The sequence below is a fragment of the Cydia strobilella genome, chromosome 26, assembly GCF_947568885.1.
Source record: "Cydia strobilella chromosome 26, ilCydStro3.1, whole genome shotgun sequence".
Lineage (NCBI taxonomy): Eukaryota > Metazoa > Arthropoda > Insecta > Lepidoptera > Tortricidae > Cydia > Cydia strobilella.
In genome coordinates, this window is record NC_086066.1 from 3,008,181 (window position 1) to 3,035,892 (window position 27,712).

The window sequence follows — 27,712 nt, forward strand, 5'->3', positions numbered from 1 at the left end:
TACTGCCAAGTTTGTGCAAAGGTAGCGTGGTCAGAGTTAGGTCAGAGTTGCAAAGTTAATAGCGTTGCATTTAGTATGAGATTTTCTTCTAGGGATAGAAGAAAATTCATCTTCTAGCTTCAAACTATCTCCAAACTTATAATTTCAATTTTAAATCGGTGCAGATGTTTAGCGTGAAGAGGTAACAGACAGACGGACAAGGTTACTTTCGCATTTATAACTAGTTTCTCTGAGCTGTAGACCTCGCGATATGCTTTAAAAAATTAACATATTTCGTTGTCATTCTAGCGAACTCACAATGATCTTATTCTTAAGTAACATAGACGCTACTGGCGCTTAAGTTATTTATGCCAATTTCCCCCATTTTGAACTTCTTCCAAATTACAAAAAATCTATCTAACTACCGAACTTGCTCATAAAATTTCAAGATCATCGGTTGAGAATTGCGGAGCAGAACATCCGGACATTTTTTCCCAAGCTGAAACGGAGACCTTCGCTGACGCTCGGTCAATAATAGTAGGGATAATACCCAAAGTGCTGCTGGCTATACGGTAGATAATGGAATGGAAAATGAATAAATGGATCTACACACACAGGTAAAGTTTTATTTCTAATCAAAAGTCAAATATTTTTGCAGTTACTTCACTGTAAATTACCGTACCATAACAAATATTTCTACCTAAAAAATCGACAGAACCCACAACTCCATTAAAGTTTCTAGCCTTAACTTTCTCATCAAAACTGCCCCGAGCGTGGGTCTTTCAAATATAACTCATCTTTCAAACCAAAACAGACTCTAACTTCTAAAACTTAAAATAGCTTTTCCAATGCACCCCAAATTGACTAACGACTTTTTTCAACTTTAGCTCTTTGGGATAATCAAGAATTGAATTCGAAATTTAAAATACTTTAATATAAGTTACCGCTATTCTACTTTAGACTTTATTTCACTAAATTTTAGGTTTATTATCGTTCGTGTTTCATTCGTTCGTTTAGTTAAAAGCTGTTTGAGCTACATTTCGTTATTAATTTCGTATTAAGCCAATCAAAAATGGCCGGCGTGTAATTATGTGATTTCGTTCAGCTTTTTTCGGGCTGGTTCGGTTAGGTATTATATTAATATAATGTACAGGTTTAACATAAATGATTATGGGCTTTAGGTGAAGTATGAAGATATGTGTATAACCGTTGTTTGAGCTTTAACTGTGAGGTCACTTGTATTGGTTGTAATGAAAATCAATATGTCGGCGGCCGATCGTAAGTTCAGGCAGATCGTAATGTTCCTGCGTAAAGGTTTTACGGTAGCATTAAACCAAGTACTGATAATTCCGCTACTTGACGCTAGATGCGAAAATAATATTATTTTTGGTAACAAAAACCGATGTATGGAGTGAGCACTCTGTCTACTTAATTCTCTTTGGCTCTAGTCACAGAATACGTAATAGTATTATCATACAGAACGACCACGCACCGCCCCGCCCCGATTCGAATTACCTCGCCCCGCGACAGCCGATTGACGGCCGTTTGCCGGCCGCTCAGTACTATTTTTAAGCATCTTACTCACACTATGACACATGACGCGTGTACAGACGTGCCGTTCAGTGCGTTCACACATAGAAACGCAAGTGATTTTTGTGCTCTATTCAGACTTCTACTAGTTATCTAGTTCGTTGGAAGCTATATTTGATGCAATGTTAACATGTATGTATGTTTGTCTGCAGGACATGGATCTCATCGAGGTACTGTGGAAGCAGGACGTCGATATGGGCTTCTCGCTCGAGGATCCCATTCAGCCGGTGAGTGCTTCTCTTAAAACTTTACAGAATAAGTAATAGTACTACCGTACAGAAAAGAAACTTTATACAAAACCGAAGTTTGATAACGATTCAGGGACGAATCATGCTGTCCCTTTCTTATGTATGGTACTATCCCATTCGGCTATTTAGGGTTGTCAAAATTTAAGTATCTGAATATGTGGTCGTGCACGCAAAGGGACATCAAGTTGTGCCAACCCTAATAATTATAATAGATATTAGATAGATATAGACAAATGCTTAATACATAGAACGTTTGACGACCGGTCTGGCCTAGTGGGTAGTAATCCTGCCTATGAAGCCGATGGTCTCGGGTTCGAATCCCGGTAAGGGCATTTATTTGTGTGATGAGCACAGTACCCCTAGTGTAAATTTCATTCGATAGCGTGACGTGACATACGCGTTTGCGTTAAATGTCATTTTGTATGAGATTTATAGTTTTCAAAACGTCCCGCTTGGCGCGCTGTTCAAAATCCCATACAAAAATAGACATAACGCAAACGCGAACGCACGTCACGGTATCGAATTAAATGTACACTAGGTGTTCAGATATTTGTTCCTGAGTCATGGGTGTTTTCTATGTATTTAAGTATTTAAATTAATTATTACATATGTCATCCTCTGAGTACCCCACGAGTACCCACAACACAAACCTTCTTGAGCTTACTGTGGGGCTTAGTCAATCTGTGTCAGAAGCATTCCATCGTTACGTAAGGGACATTCGGACCCATTTTTTCGACTTTCCGAGTCTGGTTCTTTTTATAGTGGCTTGCTTTTATAGTGTTATATATATTGGTTTCATCTTAAAGCTGCTTGTTTTCTTAATAAACTGTTTAATTTACTTTTACTATACGCAAGTCGACAAAGTAATTCGGAATTAAAGCAAATACTTCGTTAGCGATTCGCATGCAAAATACGCCAATACTTTGTCCTACACATTGCATAAATAAAGAATTAAAAAAAAACTAAATGAAAAACTTACCGTTTTCATAGAATGCCCCGTCAGAATATCCTATAATATTTATTAATTGTTTTTATTAATTCCAGTCGGCTCCGCACGCCACCAAGGTGGAGCTCGGAGACCAGGTCGACAAGGAACTGAAGATCGCAGAGGAGAAGAAGATCCAGCAGAAGAAAGAAGAGAGCGAGATCGAGAAGGTGAAGGCATCGCTGCTCAACCCTGATGATAAGGAGGTGGGTCATGGTTGTGTTCCAGCTCCTCACGCCAGGGCTCAGAGACCAGATCGACCAACTGATGGCAGAAGAGATCCAGCAGAAGAAAGAAGATATCGAGAAGCTGAAGGCTTCGCTGCTCAACCCTGATGATTAGGTGGGTCATGGTTGTGTTCCAGCTCTTCACGCCAGGGCTCGGAGACCAAATCGACTAACTGATGGCAGAAGATATCCAGCAGAAAAAGAAGATATCGAGAAGGTGATGGCTTCGCTGCTCAACCCGATGATAAGGAGGTTGGTAATGGTTGTGTTCCAGCTCCTCACGCCAGGGCTCGGAGACTAATTCGACCAACTGATGGCAGAAGAGATCCAGCATAAAAAAGAAGATATCGAGAAGGTGAAGGCTTCGCTGCTCAACCCTGATGATAAGGTGGGTCATGGTTGTGTTCCAGCTCTTCACGCCAGGGCTCAGAGACCAGATCGACCAACTGATGGCAGAAGAGATCCAGCAGAAGAATGAAGATATCGAGAAGGTGAAGGCTTCGCTTCTCAACCCTGATGAAAAGGGGGTTGGTCGTGATTTTATTATCACTACATAGTATGAAACAAAGTAGTTTTCCGCTGTCTGTTTGATGCGGTTTTTTTAATAGATAGAGTGATTCAAGAGGAAGGTTTATATGTATAATTTGTAAAGGATTTGCGTAAATTAATTGAACTACCCGTGCGAAGCCGGGGCGGGTCGTTAGTTATAGATTACGGACAGACAGCGGAAAGCGACTTTGTTATATACTATGTAGTGATTTAAGGGTGGATTTTTATCATTCTTTCCCTTCAGCCGGGATACAATACAGTATCTTCAGCACAGAATAAGTAATAGCAAAGAGGATATAATAAGATAGAGCGGTACTGTCATAGTAAATTTTGTAACCACAGTAAATTCACTGCCATCAGTGCCATCTATCGACACACCTTAAAACTAAAAATGAAGATTTATAAAAATACGATAAAATGTATTTAAATATAGAAAACTTGATCCTCGATCAGAGGGCGCTACTCCTCTGATCGAGGATCAAGTTTTCTTGGTTTTCGAGGCACGTTTTTTTCTTAGACTGTATCCATCTATTACGGAGTTATATCTATCTTTGGTAATAGTATTATCATACAGAACGGCCACGCACCGCCCCGCCCCGACTCGAATTACCTCGCCCCGCGACAGCAGATTGACGGCCGTTTGCCGACCGCTCAGTACTATTTTTAAGCAACTTACTCACACTATGACGCATGACGCGTGTACAGACGAGAAACGCAAGTGATTTTTGATGTATAGCGTGTCCACCCTATGATCTTCAGTAAGGTCAATACGGTAAGGTTACGCATTGATTAGTGTTTATTGCGGATGCGTGCATTTGCTACTTGATACTTGAATTTAGTGTCAAATATATGAACTCGCAATCAACAGACAACACTCGCTGTAAAAAGGCCCAAAAGTGAAAGCTTAACTTAATTAGTTATTACAGATTCTTGTTGATTCACTACACAAAATTACTATTAACAAAGATAGATATAACTCCGTAATAGATGGATACAGTCTAAGGAAAAAACGTGCCTCGAAAATCAAGAAAATTTGATTCTCGTTCAGAGGGCGCTACTAGTTTTGGCCTACAGTCGTATAGATGGCGTTGACGGTTTCGTTTGTTATTTAACAATTTTAACGCATATCAGTGAAAGAACATGGGTCAAAATCATAAAAATAATTAATGCAAATAAAAAAAATCATTTATCTATATTTAAATACATTCTATCGTATTTTTGTAAATCTTCATTTTTAGTTTTAAAGTGTGTCGACAGATGGCAGTGAATTTACTGGGGTTACAAAATTTACTATGACAGTACCGCTCTAGTATAAGTTACTCTATGCTATTAATTATGGAAGTCTTTTACATGAGCACTCTTCAAGAGATGGGAGTTACAAGATATTATTTGTCTTGTAACTCCCTACTCTCTGATCATGACCGTGGTCCGTTTGTTCCCCAGGATGACCCCTGGGCCGGCCTCTCCTACACCGTCGACACCGAGACTGGTAAGTCACTTATTATTGCAATTTTTAGGGATCTGTCGAAATTTATTTGCTTGGCAGTCCTCAACTGAGGAGTGTCTTTTCAAAAGAGCCTATTTCTTTATGAAATCCATAGAAAAATAAACCCTTTTACCCTACTTAAAGGGTTTATTTTTGTATGGATTTTATAGAGAAATAAGCCCTTTTGAAAAGACACTCCTTAACTGTGCGTTTCTCCAGAAACTTCGCGCTTCGCACAGCTTAATTGTAGAATGAACTGTTACCTTACCGATACGACCTTCAAACCTTCAAGATGAGCTTCTTCTTCATTTGCCATGCCCTAACGGACGTCGGCAACCACCTTTGCCATCTCTCTGACATTCCTGCCAGTATGGCTGCGTTATCCACGTTCGTCCATTTTTTTATGTTGTTAAGCCAGGTGACCCTCTCTTGCCATCACTGCTCGTTTAGCTCCTACATAATAAAAAAACCTAACCTCCAAGGGAGAAATGGAAACCCTGTTAATATCACTCGAATGTCCGTCTATCACATCCAAGTGGTTGCAACTTTGTAAAACCATTAAACATAGCCACTTACTTACTTACTGCTGTGGCGCGACGACCCGAAGTGGATCTTGGCCAAACATAGCCAATTTTTTGAAATTCTAAAACCGATAGTTTTTTTTTTAGTTTTTACTATAGTTGGCTATTTTTCTGATAACTTTCATAGCACCTGCCGTCCTGCACTAAGGTAAGCATTATCGCATTATTTTCGAATGATAGTACATAATTTACTCAGTTTTTACAACGTCTCACCCGCTTTCTCTTTTCTCTGAGAGCGTTTTCACATTGTCCAATCCGATATCAGATAGAAGGAAAATATGTGTTTTTCTGTATTTATTTCTTGTATACAATAATATTAAATAAAACGTGTTTTCTAAATTGATACAAGCTAGGGGATCCAATAACCGACCAAAGTTCATAACCGGTTTCGGTTACGGTTATGCCCGAAAAATAACCGTTAATCGATTACAATCGGTTACGGTTATTTTCGAAAAATAATGATAAATTTACAATCAAGTAATCAAAAAATTACGAAAATCAAGGTACCTACCGGGAATGTGAGTGTTAAGTCTTCGTTTTTTTAATAAAACAAAAAATATAGTAGAAATGAAAATATGACCTTGGTCGTGGTACAATATTCACTCAAAATATTTCATAAATAAGCCAAGTAAATTCGGTATATTTCGTTATGTACACGAATGACAATAGTTATAGTCACAGCCAAAACAGGCAGGATTTTGTAGTCATTAGAAGATCAATTCATAGAATTTAAGTCATAAATAAATAACCGAATGTAACCGGTTATGAATTTTTGTCAAAATAATCGGTTATGACCGATTATTTCGGTTAAGGTTATAACCGATTTGCTTTCCCAAATACAAGCCTCCTCCAAGCGTCAATATATCGAAACATACATGTACAAAATGCTTCTAACAAATGCCTACTTGAACCAACCATACGGAAAGCGCAACCCATACAATAGCAATACAAAGATTGCCGCTATCAACCCCTATTTACCACATAAGGCCGCCCCTATGTACTTCCGTCAAGGGTGCTCCCCCTAGTCATTAGATGTGTTTGTGATCGGGCTTTTGTAATACGTTCGCTTTTTAGAATGCTATAGGAAAAGATACGGCAAAGGAGGGTTTTTTTAGGGTTCCGTACCTCAAAAGGAAAAAACGGAACCCTTATAGGATCACTCGTGCGTCTGTCTGTCCGTCTGTCACAGCCTATTTTCTCCGAACTACTGGACCAATTAAGTTGAAATTTGGTATACATATGTAAGTTTGTAACCCGAAGCCAGACATGTAACGGTAACAAATGAATTTTAAACATGAGGGCCACTTTTGGGCGGTAAATGAGAAAATTAAAAAATAAAGTTTTTCAAACTATATCGTGTTACATATCAAATGAAAGAGCTCATTATGAGAATCTCAAATATATTTTTTTTTATAATTTTAGGATAGACAGTTTATAAGTTATTCAAGAAAATAGACAAAAAATGACTATTCCCCCCCCCCCCCCACCCTTATCTCCGAAACTACTGGGTCAAATATTTTGAAAAAAATACACAAAATAGAACTTTACCTATAGATCACAGGAAAACCTATTAGAAATGTGCAGTCAAGTGTGAGTCGGACTTAATTACTTAGTTTTTGATCCGACCCCTACGGGTTTTTTAAAGAAATTTCACTCACGTTTCACATAAAAAATACATTGTTTAAACTGTGTAATGTACGGAACCCTTGGAACGCGAGTCCGACTCGCACTTGGCTGGTTTTTTAGTTACCAATGCTGAAGATTAATACGTATATGTCTGAAATATTTAGGAATTTCGAAGAATATCCTCTTTTCTCTGTGTTGACTTAACGCCGTTCAATCGGTTTGCCGCTGTCACTGTCACATTTCGCAATAAAGAACGGGAAAGACCATGCGCGCCAAGTGTCAATTTTGATCGAATTTTGTCGATTTTTATTTATTTTAAAAACTTTGCCTTACAATATCGAAATTCGAAAGCGACAAAATTACTATTTAAGTTAAGATTGTTATTTGTTTTTTTTTTGTTTGTAGTGTCACATAATAAATAACCGAGTAAAGTTGGATTAAAAGTCCTAGTTATAGGTTACTTTAAGAATTAATTGTATCGAGCGAAGTGTCATTATTTGTGTATCGGAAGCTGTGTTATTGAAGATAATATTATCAAGAACTACATATATTTTTTCCACGTCTACGAGTATCAACGTCTCGTAGAAAAATATGATCATATAAGGAGATTTTTCGCATTAAGATTTGCTTTAGATATTACTTAGACATCCAATGGATATCTAATGGATATCCCAAAACGTCACAATAATTGTAGCATGAAATGACAATTGGTTTCTCGAATCGAACTGCAAAAGATAAGTAGTTGAGAACTAAACTATAACGGATCTATTAGATTTCGTATGTTCTCGTATCTAGTAATTATCACGTTGTTCGAATGAGGGCTACCGTTTTTGTGCTCACCAGTTAGCGCCACTGTAGATGTAGGTCCAGGAAAACAGATCTCAAAATTCTTCTATGCGTATTTTTATAAAATCAATACGCTCTCTATACACAAAGTTCTGTTCGTTCTGTTCTAATATACATAGGTATATTTTAGTTGGCACTTTTTTTTAACCACTAACATTTATTGAGCTATATCTATTGTTTACCATGGTCAATCAAAGATGGACAAAGATTTACCACAATTATGAATAAGGAGTGAAAATTCCCGATAAAAAGCTTGAAACCCCCCAAACTTTTATGCATTTGACATTTTGAAAGACCTCCATCTACACTAGCACCCCTAGCGGCTAAATTAAACGCGGTAGCCCTCATTGACCGGTTAGACATTAACTTACTTATTCAGAGACGTAAGTAAAATCCCTCTAGTTTATTGCTTTCCCAGCTGCGTCTTAGTGCCATAAGCAAAATAAAAAAGCAAGTATTATTAATTAAAACCCTCGAATTCGATTACATTTCGCTGCGGCACTCGATGCCCGTGCGCACCCCGTACACAACCATTAGTCATATGAGTCAGCCGTTTCTGGATTAATAGAAATTATGGGACTCCGGGCACGGCTGATACAGGAACGCATACAAGTTTTAAATAAGTTGTAAAAAAGGTTTTATTAAACATTTCTATAGATTGGTATACATATTGCTTTGTCGACGGATAGGACTATCCCTACTAATATTATAAATTTCTGTCTGTTTGTTACCTCTTCAACCTTCAAGCGCTGAAACAGATTTAGATGAAATTTGGTATGGAGATAGAGGCCCAGAAAAGGACAGTCAGCGACGGCAGTTTTCCAGTTATCATCATCTTTTCACGCAGACGAAGTTGCAGACGGATGCTAGTTTCAAATAATTCAACTATTTAACTATTAAATCACATTTATAATCGGGTCTATCGCGATTTTTTTTTGCGTTTATGTGATTTAATATGTGTTTAAAGCGCGGAGGTTTTAAATGTTATATTTAACTATTTTATGGGGATGGATAATGGAGCTACTCCAAGACCGCGGTCGCTATCATAAAACAGAACTTCTTCGTCAATAAGTATATACAATACAAATACTCTTTAATGCACACCTCAATACAGAAAACAATACAAAGAATACAAAAAAATCAAGAGGTAAACAACAGGCGGTCTTATCGCTAAAAAGCGAGCGAAGCGATGGAGGAGGTATAAATATACCTACCGTTTTGCATAAATCCTCTATCCTTTTAAACTCTTAATAATGACATTTCCACGCTATGTTGCATTAGCTTCAACAAACTCTAGAATCGCAAGTTCATCTCATATTATATTTTACTCAAATTCAAGAAAAAGCTTACAAAAACAACGTACTTCCAAAGCAAACGTCTACAATACCAAATCTCACTTTTTAATTCACAAAGCGGATTGATTTTAATTCCATATTCCACAATGATATTATTAATGATGGTAGCCCTGGGGATTGAGACGTAGCTTTCAACATTAATCACGCGACAATGCGTGCATGAGCGTTATATGCACGCCATTGTGCTTTTAAACGTGGAAGCTTCAATGTGGAGGGCATATCCTAATATATCAGGCATATTTATATAGTAAAGGTTTTCTTAGACTAGCTGAGAATAAAAAAACTGTTGACTATAAATACCTACGAATAGGTATAGGTATATAGCAACTTTAATCACGCGACAATGCGTGCATGAGCGTTATGTGCACGCCAATGTGCTTTTAAACGTGTAAGGTTCAATGTGGAGGGCATATCCTAATATATCAGGCACATTTATATAGTAAATGTTTTCTTAGACTAGCTGAGTATAAAAAAACTGTTGACTATAAATACCTACGAATAGGTATAGGTATATAGTAACTTGAATCACGCAACAATGCGTGCATGAGCGTTATGTGCACGCCATTGTGCTTTTAAACGTGGAAGCTTCAATTTGGAGGGCATATCCTAATATATCAGGCACATTTATATAGTAAATGTTTTCTTAGACTAGCTGAGAATAAAAAAACTGTTGACTATAAATACCTACGAATAGGTATATAGTAACTTGAATCACGCAACAATGCGTGCATGAGCGTTATGTGCACGCCATTGTGCTTTTAAACGTGGAAGCTTCAATTTGGAGGGCATATCCTAATATATCAAGCACATTTATATAGTAAATGTTTTCTTAGACTAGCTGAGAATAAAAAAACTGTTGACTATAAATACCTACGAATAGGTATAGGTATATAGTAACTTGAATCACGCAACAATGCGTGCATGAGCGTTATGTGCACTCCATTTCGCTTTTAAATGTGGAAGCTTCAATGTGGAGGGCATATCCTATCAGGCACGTACATGGCGTTCCATGCCTAAAGGGTCCTTGTCCTTATGCTCCCTGTGCATAAGGATTAAGGAACCTTCTCTGATGGAAAACCAAATATTTCCGTCGGTTACAAAAGAAAAATCATTTATAAAAGCTAATATGTGCCATTTTCAACCAAAAGGATACTTATTGTCGCTTGTCAGTAAGGCCCTATTTCCATATAGCTTCAATTAGAAATCAACAAGCGACAATGTGGTACCTTTTGATTGAAAACGTCACATATGTCTTGTAAAGTAGTTTTCTTTTGTACATACACGTGTAGATACGTGGTCTTAAGGTGCATAGGTAAGTTACATAATGTTATTTATTTATTATTTATATAATATATAATACATAACGTTACTGTGTAGCAGTGTTGCTCCTTCGCACTTATCAAATGGTTCTTTCCGAGAGTAAATATGATTAGCTACAGTCTGTCAATCCATTTCTGTCAGTAGAAAAAAGCGGCAAATTAAAAAAAAAACCGGGCATGTGACAGTAGGACTCTCGTACGAAGGGTACCGTACCATTACGCAAAAAAACCGGCCAAGTGCGAGTCGAACTCGCGCAACGAGGGTTCCGTACTTTTTAGTATTTGTTGTTATAGCGGCAACAGAAATACATCATCTGTGAAAATTTCAACTGTCTAGCTATCACGGTTCATGAGATACAGCCTGGTGACAGACAGACGGACAGCGGAGTCTTAGTAATAGGGTCCCGTTTTTACCCTTTGGGTACGGAACCCTAAATACGACAAAAAAATCACGTTTGTTGTATGGGAACCCCATTTAAATATTTATTTTATTCTGTTTTTACTTTTTAGTATTTGTCGTTATAGCGGCAACAGAAATACATCATCATTCAATTCAATTTTCCACTCATTTACTCTAAGGTTAGCTTGAAGAGGTCCCTTATAGGGATAAGCTCGCCTTTCTACCTAAATTTATATGAATTTCATGTTAACAATATTTTTTTTCTACAATAAAATGATTTACTACTACTACATCATCTGTGAAAATTTCAACTGTCTAGCTATCACGGTTCATGAGATACAGCCTGGTGACAGACGGAGAATGGAATCTTAGTAATAGCTAGGGTCCCGTTTTTACCCATTGGGTACGGAACCCTAATAAAACAGCCGCCAGCAGTTCAGGACATTGAGTAATAATCCCTGATCTGAACGGAAACTTACTAAGTGGAAAGTTGGATGAGAATTTTCTCCTGAAAGTTTCCAGAAATTCTTGGAAATTTGATATTCGTAGACGTGGAAAAAATATATGTACATAGTTCTTGATTATATTATCTTTAATTTATAAGCTTCCGATACACGAATTATGACACTTCGCTCGATACAATTAATTCCCAAAGTAACATCTAACTAGGAATTTTAATCGAACTTTACTCGGTTATTTATTATGTGACACTATAAACAAAAAAAGAAGAAAAAACAATATTAACTTAAGGCCGTTCCATCGGTTTGCCGCTGTCTTTGTCACATTTCGCAAGAATGAACGGGAAAGAACATACGCGCCAAGTGTCAATTTTGATCAAATTTTGTCGGTTTTTATTTATTTTAAAAACGTTACCTTACAATATCGAAATTCTAAAGCTATGAAATTACTATTTACGTTAAGATTGTTTATTCTTCTTTTCTTGTTTATAGTATCACATAATAAATAACCGAGTAAAGTAGGATTAAAAGTCCGAGTTAGAGGTTACTTTGGGAATTAATTGTATCGAGCGAAGTGTCATAATTCGTGTATCGGAAGCTATGTTGTTAAAGATAATATAGTCAAGAACTACATATATTTTTTCCACGTCTACGAATATCAACGCCTCTTAGAAAAACATGATCATATAAGGAGATTTTTCGCCTTCTGGCTCAGGGAACCGCCTTAAATAGTAATTTTACCGCTTTCGAATTTCGATATTGTAAGGCAATGTTTTAAAAATAAATAAAAATCGACAAAATTCGATCAAAATTGACACTTGACGCGCGTGGTCTTTCTCGTTCTTTCTTGCGAAATGTGACAGTGATAGCGGCAAACCGAAACGGCCTTAAGGTTCTATAAAATTGACTTGACAACTCAACTGTATTAGGGTGGTATTCCACCTACGAGTAGCCTACTGATGCCAACATGAATCAGCACAACTGTGAGCGCTGAGCCCCTGCATCTTTAAGAATAGGGGATATTACTGTAATGTTCTGCCACCAGAGTGCGTCACAAGCGTTTTAAGTAAACCATAGAGTAACTTATACATACTGTACCTTTAACATGTATTTGACAAGTTTTCAGAGATAATAAAATATGATATTGATGCATCGGGAAACGCGAATCCGTAATTTCGCTATCTGCCTCTTTATCGCTCGAATATGCAAAGTGACAGAGATGTTAGATAACGAAATTTCGATTTCCTTGTTTCGCGATAGACCCTCAGATTGTGGTACTGGCGCCACTTACGCAGAGTTTTGCGTAATATTCCCTATTAAAAGTAGTTAAATCCGCTCAAGGAAACGTTAGGTTCTCATTCTCAACTAGCAGTTCTTGTGTAGACCTTATTATATTGTTTTTTTTTTTTAAATTGGAAGTTTCAAAATGGCGGAGTAATGGGGGTAAACAGAGCTAATATAGATAAGGCACCTTATCTTATGTCAGTGGGTAGACACTCCTCCTTTCGGGCAAACTCGGCTCCGTTCGGCTCAGCATTCCTCCGAGCAATTATTAGGGTTGGCACAACTTGACGTCCCTTTGCGTGTACAACCACAGATAAGGTAATGACCTAAATTGTGACAACCCTAAATAGCCGAAAGGGATAGTACCAGGGACAGCATGATTCGTACCTGAACCGCTGTCAAACTTCAGTTTTGTATAATAGGAAGTGTCCTTTCTGTACGGTAGTACTATTACTTAATAATCCGTGCTTAATGTTAGTGATACGTCACATGCTTGTAAAAAGTTCTTACACCCATTCATAGACCAGGCCGTTGGCTCTGTTGTGATGACTAGCCGATACAGCAACACTAACCATCGGTGAACCTTAATGCCTTCACAATAAGGCTTACATTTGGTCAGTCAGCAATGACAACCGTGACAGAAAGCTGGGTGTCATCGTGAGAGGCACTTCGACAGCTACTATGAACAAGTAGGTATTGCTTGATACTCTTTCATTCATAGTTCACTGTTGGAAGTTGAAAAAAGATTGTCAAGTGGTTGTTTCCCCCTATCTAGGTGTTCCAATTTGAGGTTTTAAATACAATATTTTTTTATTTACATACAAGCTATAGTGGTACTACGTAAACGAAATTAATAACTGGCTTATATCTAAAATAAGCCCTTGAGGCATTGTACCAAGGATGCTGGCGGCATTTCCTCGCTGTATCGCAATGCTGATACGTTGTGCGAGGATGCCGCCAGCTCTTCGGTCACCACTCACCAGTTACGTCAACCAGACGCTTCGCGATTTCTGCAATTTATCTCATCTTTTATTTCATATACACGGTGGCTAAAAAATAAGTGCCTTTCCGTTGCCAGGGAGGTTTTTGGATTATACTGAGCAACTTTTACTGTGGGACCAACCCCGAAATCGCGAAAAAAAATTTGGCTGTTTCAAATATTTTGGCTGGTTCATTTTCTATGGGAGGGTAAAAAAAAAATCATGATTTCGTGGTTGGTCCCATAGTAAAAGTTGCTCAGTATAATCCCAAAACCTCCCTGGCAACGGGAATGCACCTATTTTTTAGCCACCCTGTATGTGTCAGTAACACATAATAAAAATAACGTTAAAACGTAACTTTTGTTACATAAAATTTGCAAAATAATTGACTACTTGGGGCTTGTTCTTTATTTTATAAAACTGTTGAAGTTTCAAACAAAATGCCAGTGAAAAAGAAATTCTTATTTGTTCTCCTAACACTCAAGAAAGTAGTTAATTTATTTGTTCTCCTAACACTCAAGAAAGTGGTTATTTTTATTCTTACAATCCATCATGACTTTTAATTTTACACAAATGGAGCCTAGGGATTCATATGAAACTAGCCTTGGTAGCCATTTCATAACCAATTTTAAGACAACCATCCATCTATCTTAAAAACTTTCGTAATTTATGCATTAAAACATAATTCAAAACTTATGATCGAAACGCATAAAAAAAACTTAATAAAAGTCTTATTATCTGGATTTTTGAAAAGGACACGTTTTCGAACGGAGTGGCGTCGGTCCAATAATGAGCTCAAACTTGACCAATTTAAATAGAACCCTATCCTCATATAACTTATAACTGCCGGTGGGTCTTTCAAAACTGGTCGCGTTCTTCGAGTGACAGCCGCGTTCGAATTTCAAAAAGAATCGGGTCTTTTTTCGAGTTGACTTTCCACGAGTCATCGCTCGGGCAGTGTTCTCTGTGATTAATACTTTGGCTCTTTTTTGGGGTTCGCTAGGTTTTTGTGGGTTCAGTAAACATAGGGAAACCTCGCACACGATCATAATATGTATAAACGTAATTTTTAATAAAAAATCATAGAATCATGAAATAAAATGTGTAGAAGAACCAGCCGATCGGTGTTTTTCTTTTATAGGAGGTCTAGATTACCTAGGTATACTTGTTTAACGAAAGTTTAAATTACTTAAGTTTGGCCAACCATTTCTAGCATATAATAGCAAAAAACGCGAAATACAAAAGATAAAAAATTCGTTGAGAAAATAGTATCTGACAAATTTAGGTCCCGCAAGTAAAATCCTAATTGCAAGCTTCCATATGCTACTGTATCCGCCATGAAACCTCCGGTTTTTAAATATTATAATACGGAACCCTATCGTATTCAGCCAAAACAATCCTGTCCATTTTTTGTATAGAAATTGGTGATATTATGTATTTCCTGCACATTTCGCCTTCTTCACAGAACGTTTGATCCCTTTGTGGCTATAATCATTCCTTTGTCGTTTGTCGGCTGGCAACATCATCATAGCGTATTCATACGTTTTGCTTTGGAGTTATGTACCAGTCGCCATCAGATATATCGGAGCGGCCCAGGTGGTCACAAATATCTGAACACGCACTCTATTGTCAAGGCGTTAAGTGCGTGCTCAGATGTTTTTGAGCGCCTCGGCCGCTCCGATATATCGCGAATGGTTATAGCCACAGAAAATTTAAATATAGCGCCTTTTTCTCCTGACAAAGTTATACATAGCAGGAAAAACAAAACATCCGTAATCGAAGCAGAAAAAAAAAACGGTTTTCCCATTGTGTTGTGTGATTAATTCGAGGAAATGCCTTTAACATTTCTCGGGAGGGAATCACAAAAACCAACGTAGGCGTACAACCACTCTATAACTTAGGTATAATAAATAACCCAAAATCATTATACTAAACTTAGGTCCCTTACTGACAGGTTGGTCGAAAAACCTTTTTTATTCAACCTCTATACCGCAACACACTCTAAACATTGAAAATTAGATCTTAAATCGATGAGCAAAGAGTCGGAAATCAAACTGTCGTCGTTAATGGAATGGATATGGCTTTGGAAAACACAAGGACGCAAAGAAACTGTAAGGGCAAATGAAAATAGACCAAAACACTTGGAAATAAAGCCCAATTTTCTTAAAATATCATAATGACTCCTTTCCTTTTTCGAAACTGACATTCTAAATTAAAATCGAACAAGTTTTTTAAACTTACCAATATTTCGAAAAAAACTTGTCTACATTTTCACATTCAAATTTGGAACTATCTGGGAATAATTTAAAATACCCATTGTTTCAAAACGATCCTATTTGATTTGACACTTTAATTTCAATTCTATTGTGATGGAGATAGGTTGAGTTTTCACTGGCAAAGAATGGATGTTACGTTATTGCGTGTCTGGAGCGGTGCGTATTGATTAGCAAGTGAACCGGCCAATGAGAGGCCGTGTATTCCCAAGATGGCCGCCAAGGGTAGGTCTCCCTTCAGGATATCCATCTATTTAATTTATTACGCATTGTGTTCCACGGACATTAATCTTTTTTGCTTTTATTAATGTTACGCTGTTTTATTTTAATGAAACCGCTTTCCCCTCGTTTCCCGGCCGCCATGTTGTTTTCCCATTGTTTTATTGATCCGGGCTAGGGAGTGTTTTTCGCGAAAGTATTCTGCGTCTTATTATAAGATAATTTACTACCTAAGTACTTGTCATAAATATGATATGATCCATATTAAACTTTGTTCTACATTTCACATTGCCGAAATCCATATTAATTAAAACTAAAATTAACTTAACAAACATTTATGTTGTTATTTCGCGGATTAGAAATGTAATATTTTTGTTTTAATAAGATACTGAAATGGCTGATCGATAGTTTAATCTTTTTTTTTAATAACACGTCGGTGGCAAACAAGCATACGGCCCGCCTGTTGGTAAGAAGAGGTCATAGCTCGTCTGCCACTCCAGGGCTGTATATAACATGTGCGTGGCCGACCCTTTAAAATTCTGTATGTCGAAATTTCGGTTTTCGATTTTCGCCGGAGACCTGCTTCAGTTTTGAAAACCGAAACGAAATACTAAAAACCGGCCAAGTACGAGTCGGACTCGCGCACGAAGGGTTCCGTACCATTACGCAAAATCACGTTTGTTGTATGGAAGTCCCACTTAAATATTTATTTTATTCTGTTTTTAGTATTTGTTGTTATAGCGGCAACAGAAATACATCATCTGTGAAAATTGCCCTTTGGGTTACGGAAACGATACCTATACAAAGGTTTGTCTGTTCTTAAATATTGTCCGATGATTTAACGTACAACCTCCTCCTCCAAAGAAATAAAACGCAAACAAAACCAAGTTCATATCATTACCTACCACTCCTTCAATATCTCAAAATCAGCAGCACCCCCACAAAAACCACAATTTGTCGACTTTTTGTAACAACCGCAGTTGTCAAACGTCATTATCTTAAAAGCTACCAGAGACAATCATGTAAAGGTTTTTTTTTTCTAAAAGTCAGGTAGAAAAAATGCCGGTGGCTATTGCCTTACGCGTAAGACTTTAGAAACGGGCAAAAGGGTGTTAATGGATGTGGATAATAACTTTTTTTAATGATGAGGGTTTGGGACAATTGCTACTTTGCTACTAAAGGGTATTATTAGCCGTGTTTGTATGAGGCATCGGCCCAGAAGCCAAATTGATTGAAGATTTGCCAATTTATTAGCGCAGATGTAAGATTGCTATTTCACCAAATAAATCACCCTAAAATGCTGCAGGTTTTTGAGAAAAAAAGAAAAAAAAAACGGCCAAGTGCGAGTCGGACTCGCGCACCGAGGGTTCCGTACTTTTTAGTATTTGTTGTTATAGCGGCAACAGAAATACATCATCTGTGAAAATTTCCACTGCCTAACTATCACGGTTCATGAGATACAGCCTGGTGACAGACAGACAGACAGAGGAGTCTTAGTAATAGGGTCCCGTTTTTTCCCTTTGGGTACGGAACCCTAAAAAGTAACTCGTACACCTAAAAAATGGCGTTTGTTCAGGACACTAGACAATTGTTTAGAATACTTACTCCAGTTATAAGTTTATAACATACGAGCCTCACAATTTTCGATGGCAACACGCGCGAGTCACCATGACGTCACAAGATGGCCGCCGCGTCATGGCCAATCAGCGGTTTGCTAGGGTTTAAAAGTTGTTTAATATACGTATTCCCTACTTATTTATGTTAAGTCTATTGGCCCCTTTGCCTCAAACTATGCAAAGTAACCTTATGGATATTAATATTAGCGTTATTCATAAACGCGTTACTGGCCTAAATTAGCTATGAGTCGTTTGTCTTTATCTGTCATTTTGACTAATATATTTGTAAGAAAGGGATAAAACATAATTTAACTAAATCAGACCCGTGAAGTTTTATGAATAAGGTATATCTTTACCATACATTCCGGACATTTGGGAGCCGAAGCCTACACGTAGCAGCTCTTTTACTCGTAACACTAGAATACACAACTCGTACCACAAATAGGATGCTGCCAGAGGCAGAGGGCCCTGTCCCACCAAACCACATGTTGGGTTGTCTGGTTACAGAACTCTTCAGGAACATTTGAGTAAACAAATGTAAATCTCGTCACACAAATTTTATTACCTATAGCTTTAATTACTTAATTTTACAGCGCATTGGCGACCCTTAGCTGTAATGCTGTAATATTAGATTGTTAACCAAGGGATGAAAGGCACTCATTTCGGCCGAGGTATTTTGGTGCCCGAACGCAGTGAGAGCGCCAATAGTCCGAGGCTGAAATGATGCCTTTCACCCGAGTTAAACACTCTACTTTTCATTTCGAATACGAGGAAAGTAAAATGAATGTTTTTTTAAAACATGACTAAGTATACATTTTTATAGTATTTCTTGAGGGTACTTTCAATTAACAATTTTGGCAAAAGTATCGTTATTTATGGAATGGAGAGTCAAATATCAGACTGGAAATTGTATGACAAATCCATTTAAACTCAAATTTCAATTGCTTGTCGTAAAAAAATTCAAAAAATCGTATTTTGAACGTAAAATGCTCTAGTGCAGACACGTGTCATTTTCTGCACACCTTTTAGAACAACAACTACCCTCTTTCATAGCATGAGAAATGAAATTTTTTATTTCAATAAATATCAAATATCAATTGTTTTGTTCGTACTGAAACATTGCAAACAACTTTCACAAACTACAATAGCAACATTTAAATAAGATCAGTACATCGCAGTGCATTATTGACTGTTACCATTGTATTGTGTTTCAACCTAACTCGAACCTTGAACTTGCTGCGAAAACGCTGATCGACCGTGACTTTTAGATGCTTTTATTGTATTGTTTTTATTTTATTTTAAAGTAATACGTTGATACTATAAATTTAGTTTTTTTCCTGTGATACGGACTTTCTATATACTTGTAAAGTGGATATTTCTAATCGGCGATTGGCCCTTGTCACACCGTAAAGTGAAGACAGGGCCTAAGATGGACCTCACCGGTTCAGTAACAGCCTATTCACTCTTGCTTTAAAGAGACCGAGGTCATATTGATCAGGGAATACAGATGGCGGGAGCGCATTCCATTCCTTAGCCGTCCGTACCAAAAAGGAGGAGGCAAAACGTTTCGTGCGAACAAATGGAACGTGGACCACGAATGGGTCCACGATAGATCAATAGAAAAGACAAATAATTTAGACAAACTAACAAACCAATTTACCTTCATTTCTTCGTAATCTCGCACTGTTTGTGGACAATAAAGCGGTGGTGACCGAGTGGATCTGACGTCCATCTTTCAATCCGGAAGTCGCGGGTTTAAATCCTGGCTAGTACCAATGAGTTTTTTGGAACTTATTTACGGATTTGATATTTAACACTAGCTTTTCGGTAAAGGAAAACATCGTGAGCAAACCTGCATACATAAAAAAATTCAAAGGTGTATGTTAAAGTCCCCAATAACCAATTACCAACACTGGGCCAACGTGGGGAAATATAGCCCAAACCCTTTTTTTTTACTTATGTATAGTAAATATAAACTGACAATTGATGAAGGAACAGAAGGAAAATGTCGTATAAGGAAACCGGACTAACCCCAATAAGGCCTACTTTACCCTTTGGGTTGGAAGGTCAGATGGCAGTCGCTTTCGTAAAAATTAGTGCCCACGCCAATTCCTGGGATAAATTGCCAAGCGGACCCCAGGCTCCCATGAGCCGTGGCAAAATGCCGGGACAACGCGAGGAAGATGATGATCCGGAAGGGTCAGCAACTTGCTCATGAGCGTCCGAATACTGACATAGCTTTTCCATAAACCTTCACCAAGAAGGAGTTTTGGCCTGGGTGTCAAGTTCCGGCGGTTCTGCGGCCGGCTTCCTGACACTGCATCGGAGCCATAACGTATTTTGTAGTTTTTAGTTTTAGGATATATTATCATAATATGATCGGCCACCTGTTACGACACGACTACTTCATCAGAAACATCATAAAAGAGTCAATAAATGGAAGGAGAGGGCGGGGAAGACCAAGAAAAAGTTATATGAGCCAAGTAAACCATGTAGGGACTGTGTCGTACCAGGACACTAAAGGGCTGGCTTCGGATCGACCAAGGTGGAGACAACTTCATCACGCTGCACCTACAAAAGCCCACCTCTTAAATTGAATGATGATGGCCTATGTATGCTAGTTTTATGTGTTAAAGTAATACACCAATCATCATGATTTAATACAATAAAAACAGATAACTTGGGAAACTCCACTACGACGACGCCATTGCGGCGATGGCTATCTGTCAGTCCTTGCCGCGCTATAGTGATTTGTCCATTTCTAATACCGATTGTTGAGCTGCAGTCGTGAAAGCCTCGTTATCGGTTATCATAAGGTATTTATCTATGTGTCACGAGTTCCCTGAAATAAAGATTTTTCATTTAATTTCATAGCCATACCCTCTACCATCATACATTTTTTACCAGTCTTACCATACAAAGCACATCAGTTCCGTACACAGACCCCGGCCAAAAAGCGCTGATGAGCGATGACGGCCATCTTAAACGTCACCATGACTAGAAAATGTCGGGCGAAAGTGAAGCTTTGTAAACTGTGCTTTTCTATTTCGTCTACACTGTACTATTCGGTGTTTTTAGGGTTGATGACCGGATTTAGATGTGTTTCTTCCGGATTTGACAACTGGCAATACTGATAGGTACAGGTAATTTGGTTGTCTATGCGGAGTTTAGCTCGCTCGTAAGGGTCGAGGTAAAAATTTTCTTAAAGTGGTTCACCGGGAATAAAACTATTATGAAAACGGATTATATCACGCATATTGAATTTATAATACATCCCGACCGAAAACAATACCCGAATTAACTGAGGAAGATATTATCTACACGGTTTAGTTTGCAAGGCATTTCCGTCAATAGAAAAAGGCGGCAAATTAAGAATGTAGGTAGCCGCGAAGGATTGTCCTCCTCAGGTATTTTTCTATTGACAAAGTGGGTTGTAAAATGTACCTAATAGGGTGCCTGGAATATGTCGAGCGAAAGTGAATCTTCGTAAACTGTTTTCTATTTCGTCTATTCGGTGTTTTGGAGTTGATGATCGGATTGTGATGTTTCTTTCAGATTTTACAAGGCAATAACGACACGTGTACCTAATCAGGCCCCGATTTAGAGATCTATAGAGCCCCTAGGCACTTGGTATGGAACTTAGAATTTAGGGAGGCCTTCTCCATCTCAAAACCATTGCTATAGGTGGCCTGGACCCCTAGGCTCGGGCCTTGCGGGCCCTAGGCGGAAATCCGAGGTTTTCCCGAGGGGCTACAGTATGGGGTTCTTCAAAAAAGGAGTGTACAGGTTTTTAAAGGGTCGGCAACGCGCGTGTAATATCTCTGGTGTTGCAGGCGTTCATAGGCTACGGTAACTGCTTACCATCAGGCGGGCCGTATGCTTGATTGCCACCGACGTGGTATAAAAAAAAAAAAAAAAAAAAACGGCCCTGCGTGTAATAAGGTACACCGAAACGTATCGGATCACGGATTAATTACTACCTAAATTTTGCACTAGATAAGGACGGTCAAAGTGGCCAAATATATACCTTCGTTTATGATAGAAATAAGGATGTGTTACGATATAGGTATTTTACCACTGACCGTCAATATCAATTTGTTGATGTTGACTGCTTGTAAATAGGGTAGATGCAAATCAGATTACGGATTAAAATAATCATTTCGATTGTTTCTTTACCAGTCAGTCAACCATAGGGTCTAATTTAATAAATGAAAAATCGTCAAGTTAAGTTCACTACGAAAATTATACTCGTCTAAATCCTTGGGAACAATATGAGTTGCTGAAAGTTTAGTACATTAAGCTTAGGTGATTTTAAAATTTAGTAATGAAAACATTTTTTTTTTTTTTTTTTTTTATATTTATTTATAATGAAAACATAGTGAAAATTAGACATATTTTCGTCTCTACCCATGTATTATTTATAGGGAAAGACATAGGTAAATCACATTACCTATAATCCTATCTTGAGATTACCTATGTATAAAAAACGCTTACTTCGATTAAGTGGATAATTTGTTTAATATGACAATACGAGTATCTAACCTTTGACATTATTTACATAAACAACGGAAACAGAAATCCCATCTAATAAAATGTAACCGATACTTCCTGAATAAAATATTCAACTCTAATCTAACAAAACGATATATAGAACATACCTAAATCTACGTATCCTTAAAAAAGTAAAACGCAACTCCCAAACACAGTCGTCTCGCTTTAGCTAACACAAAATTAAGCGCGCTAGAGAGAGACGCGTATAATTTGAAAGTGAGTCTTCAACGGCTCCGCCTACAGAGCGGCATAGTAGGCCGTGATACCGGTTGGCTCGAACAATATTAAAAAAAAGGCAGTCCGCACGAGGCAAGGGACACAAAGGTTCATCCAGACCCCATTATATTTCCGTGGCTGTATGGCGCGGGTATCCTTAGCCTCCGAAAAAGTGAAAATCATAGTGCATGGAACTGCCGCATCATACCTATTCCGCATTTTTACCGGCCAGTCATTTCGTGAAAAAATTGACAATTTCTCTTTGGATGACAGTGTGTTTTTTTTTATAAACAATTTATGCCGGTGTTAGTGAACGTTTTCTAGTGGACCTGTGGATATTTGCTCGGTATGTGTATTCTTATTAGTATTGATTGGTTAAATAAGCGCAAGGAAATCCTAAACATGAAGTGATTGGTTGGTATTGTCGAAATGGAATCCATATTTCTTCCATATTACGTAATTTATTACATTAATTTTAAAAAGTTTTTCTAGATTGTCTATGTTCACTCAATTATTCCCAAAAATTTAGTACAAAAATTATGAATATTTTATGGGGCTTTACATACCTCCAGGCAAACATGTTGTTGGTATTTGTTGTGTATTTAAATGATTTTAATTATTTAGTCAGCCATTTATATACGAATTGTCTGATAAAAATATTTCTTACAATAAAAAGGCCAGATTATATGGCAGAAGACCTAGAAACACGTATAATCTGGCTATTATACATTGTATTAGCCCTGGATACAAACTGGTTGGTTGGTTGGTGGTGCAGCTAGTTTCTTTTGAGATTTTTTCCGAGTTTTCAGTTAACAGAGCCTTTTGAGGGGTCTCCGTCGGAAATATTCATTAACTCCTTAAGAGGAAATTAAGGGGTCCCCTTTCCTCCATACAAATGTAGTTCCCATTTTCCTGTCTGGATATTGACATTATGTTTTTTTTTACATAATTTGATGTATACTTACGATAGCTGCGTTGGACTTTTTTTAGATTTTTTGATAATAGCAAAAATTAGGAGCGAAAAACATATTTTATACAAATTTTTAATTGCTCCTAAATTGTATAATAATCTTAATTATTATACAATTTAGGAGCAATTCTCAAAAATCTTAATTTTGAATAAAGTCAAACGTAGGGGCAAAGCTTGGGATTTATATACTTACAACAAATTGTGTTAAAATATTTTCAACAATGTTAATATCCAGGATGTATGTGGGGCACCCGGGCGGAAAGCGTCCGTCTGGGCGTCCCAGATACCGCTGGAGTGACGAAGCCCTAAAAGACCTGTCCGCCCTTGGTGTGAAGTGGCGCAGAATAGCGTAGAGTGGCGCTCTCTCGTGTCGGAGGCCAAGATCCTTTTTGGGTTGCTGAGTCAGTGAAGTAAGTAAGTAAATTACTTACTTACTTACCATGCTGATCTAAATATTTTGAAATGTCTCAAGATATAGTTTAATTTCATGAAAAGTTCACTCCCAATAGTTCTAAGTAAATTACTTACTTACTTAGTAGGCAAGTAAGGAAAATTAGGACTACGTTTGTATTAACAGGCGATTTACGCGCGGGTCCTACACTTTCGCCTTAATATACTTCAGTTAAAGTTACCTATACCTACATTTTAGATTAGATAGATGGAGCCACTATTCTCAGTGTTATTCACACTGGTAACGTCAACCTTTGGTTTGGTAATAAATTTAAGTACCTAGATTATAGGCGAAGCTATTTAAGTAGTCAGCATTTTTAGTGTTCCGTACCTAAAGGGTAAAAACGGGACCCTATTACTAAGACTCCGCCGTCCGTCTGTCCGTCTGTCTGTCTGTCACCAGGCTGTATCTCATGAACCGTGATAGCTAGACAGTTGAAATGTTCACAGATGATGTATTTCTGTTGCCGCTATAACAACAAATACTAAAAAGTACGGAACCCTCGGTGCGCGAGTCCGACTCGCACATGGCCGGTTTTTTTTCCCAATCCATAGTCATTTTCTACTAAAGTCAACGCGTAAGTTATAAGTATACCATAGAGATGCTTATTCCATAAAAGGCTGCCCTTACTTAATAATAAGTTAAATTAAGTTAAGTTAAATTTAGGTATTGAATATTTGTTCGCCTGAGTATGGTAAAATAAGGAATGATAAAGAAAACTTTGTATACCACCTGTTTTGTACCCTTATTTATATTTATACAAATACGAGTAAATATATTTGTTTGATTAATTGATTGATTGAATAATAAATCGTATGGGAGGTATGGCGAAACTTATTAATAAGTTTTAAAGTACCTTAAAACATAACATTTAAACTTAAATCTTTATTAAGTATAAATAATTTTTCGCAAAGCTTGCTCACAATAGGGAATATTACGCGAAATTCTGCGCCGGAGGCGCCACTACCACAATCTGAGAGTCTATAGCAATACAAGAAAATCAAAATTTCGTTATCTAACATTTCTGTCACTCTTGCATATTCGAGCGATAAAGAGGCAAATAGCGAAATTTCGGATTCGCGTTTCCTGGTAGGTTCTCTGTAAACAAACCGCCTTGGTGCATCAATGTCACATTTTATTATGTATGAAAACTTGTCAAAAAACTGTAAAAGGCACAGTATATATGTTTCTCTATAGTTTACTAAACGGGCTAGTGGTGCACTCTGGTGGCAGAACATTGCAATAATACCCCCTATTTATGACTTGTGAACACTATCAGCTTACTTATTTCTCTATGCTCATACTAAACAACTTAAAACTTTCTGAAATCCGAACCAAGTAGAGTCGCCATTAGATATATCCGAGCGGTCAAGGTGCTCACAAATATCTACGCCTCTATCGTCAAGGCGTTAAGGTGCGTGTCCAGATATTTTTAAGCACCTCGGCAGCTCCGATGTATCTAATGGCGACTGTAATACGGGGATGTTGAAACTGTCGAAAGCCGTAGCTATTCAATGAATAGGTGCGTTGTTAGGAAATCTTGTAATTATGCACTCGTGCAATGTATTATATAAATTTAATAAACTCATGTACTTTATGTTTGTTTTGGTCCGAGCTTGTCGCAATATTATATAGGTACTATGACGTCCTCAAAACATAATATGGGGCATTTTCTATAAAAAGGGACCTTATTGTCGATGGCGCTTACGCCGCACAGCGTCGTGCGGCATTATATTTATATCTGAGCATCGTTAATAATGGCGTAAGCGCTATCGACAATTCGGTCCCTTTTTAAAGAAAATACCACATATTACCTAATAGTAGTTCGCCTAGAACAGACCTTTGTGGCTCAATACATTTTGACCCCTTAAACACCTTCATGCCGAACCCTCTAATATTATAATTTCAAAAATGTATTTATCTGTACAACCCTCCTGCCACATTTCATGAATATTGGATGATTAATACTCAAGATATCATCTAAAAACGTGGAACATACAAACAAGTAAAATAGGAAAAGTTAAAAATATTTAGATCAGCACGGTTTCACTCACAATTTTTTTTAGTCGCTTTTGCAGTGCACGAAGTACAGCCGCCGCGGACACTCGTGCCTGAGGAAGGATTCCCGACGAATCCGAAACATGTCGCCAAAAGCGACTAAAAATAATAGTGAGTGAAACCGTACTGATCTAAATATTTTGAAATATGTCTCAAGAAATATTTAGATCAGCACGGTTTCACTCACTATTTTTTTAGTCGCTTTTGCAGTGCACGAAGTACAGCCGCCGCGGACACTCGTGCCTGAGGAAGGATTCCCGACGAATCCGAAACATGTCGCCAAAAGCCACTAAAAATAATAGTGAGTGAAACCGTACTGATCTAAATATTTTGAAATATGTCTCACGATATAGTTTAATTTCATGAAAAGTTTACTCCCAATAGTTGTAAGTAATTTGTGACCCTAAGATCTTGCTTTGCTATTGCGATGAGTTTTCCAATTTTTTAGGGCTTTTCCTTGGTTTCCTTTAGGTTTAAATACCTACTCAAGTTCCGCCTGTCCCTCATGGATACCATCATTAGATCAGATCTACTTTCTGATTGAAGCAACCAAAAAATACTCAAATTCGGCTTACCAAATGTAAGTACCTTTTTTCCGTCATATATACACGGTGGCTAAAAAATAAGTGCATTCTCGTTGCCAGGGAGGTTTTGGGATTATACTGAGCAACTTTAACTATTGGGACCAACCACGAAATCGCGAAAAAAAATTTGGCTGTTCCATACATTTTGGCTGGTCCATTTTCTATGGGAGGGGAATTTTTTTTTTTCGCGATTTCGTGGTTGGTCCCATAGTAAAAGTTGCTCAGTATAATCCCGAAACCTCCCTGGCAACGGGAATGCACTTAGTTTTTAGCCACCCTGTATATATATATATATATATATATATATAAATGGTTTTTAAAATTTTATATGGCTATAAAAACAGACATGATATGTTAAATAGTACAGTACCACACTCCCATAGGCCCACAAGTCCCATGACACTGATCCATCAGCATGGACAGATCGCATGTCAAAATATTTTACACACATTATACGCGCAAAAACGCATGAATTGAATGATTTTCAATTATGATTCGCGGGATAAGGCTTATTGTGTTTTGTGTGTGTGATCGATTTGTAATTTAAATTCAGTTTCAACCGCCGTAACAAAGAAAGTATACATAGTCTACTGTTGTAAATAATAAATGTAAACAAAATCTTATCTTTTTCGGATTTTAAAGAGATATGACTGAGAAAGAGACTGTTGGACTACTCTGTTACAGGGGCCTTTTGCGCGTTCCAAGGTTAGCCAACTATACGAGGTTAAATACTATAGGTAATTGTGTATGACCAATCTATATCTACATTTGAGAAACATTTGAGTATTATTTTTAACCTTCAAAACAGTCTTGAATATTTTCGAAAAAAACATTCAAAAGTCAAACCGTCCGTCCGCCATT

At 37.6% G+C, this 27,712-nt stretch overlaps 1 protein-coding gene across 3 annotated transcripts in view; it reads left to right on the forward strand.

Annotated features, from left to right (window-relative positions):
* Positions 1-27,712, forward strand: part of LOC134753392 (segmentation protein cap'n'collar-like) — a 169,695-nt gene that overhangs the window by 60,243 nt on the left and 81,740 nt on the right. For all 3 annotated transcript variants that reach the window (XM_063689281.1, XM_063689279.1, XM_063689280.1), the window contains exons 3-5: positions 1,722-1,796; positions 2,862-3,008; positions 5,022-5,067. In XM_063689281.1, the coding sequence (XP_063545351.1) occupies positions 1,722-1,796; positions 2,862-3,008; positions 5,022-5,067 (268 nt within the window). The remainder of the gene's footprint in view (positions 1-1,721; positions 1,797-2,861; positions 3,009-5,021; positions 5,068-27,712) is intronic.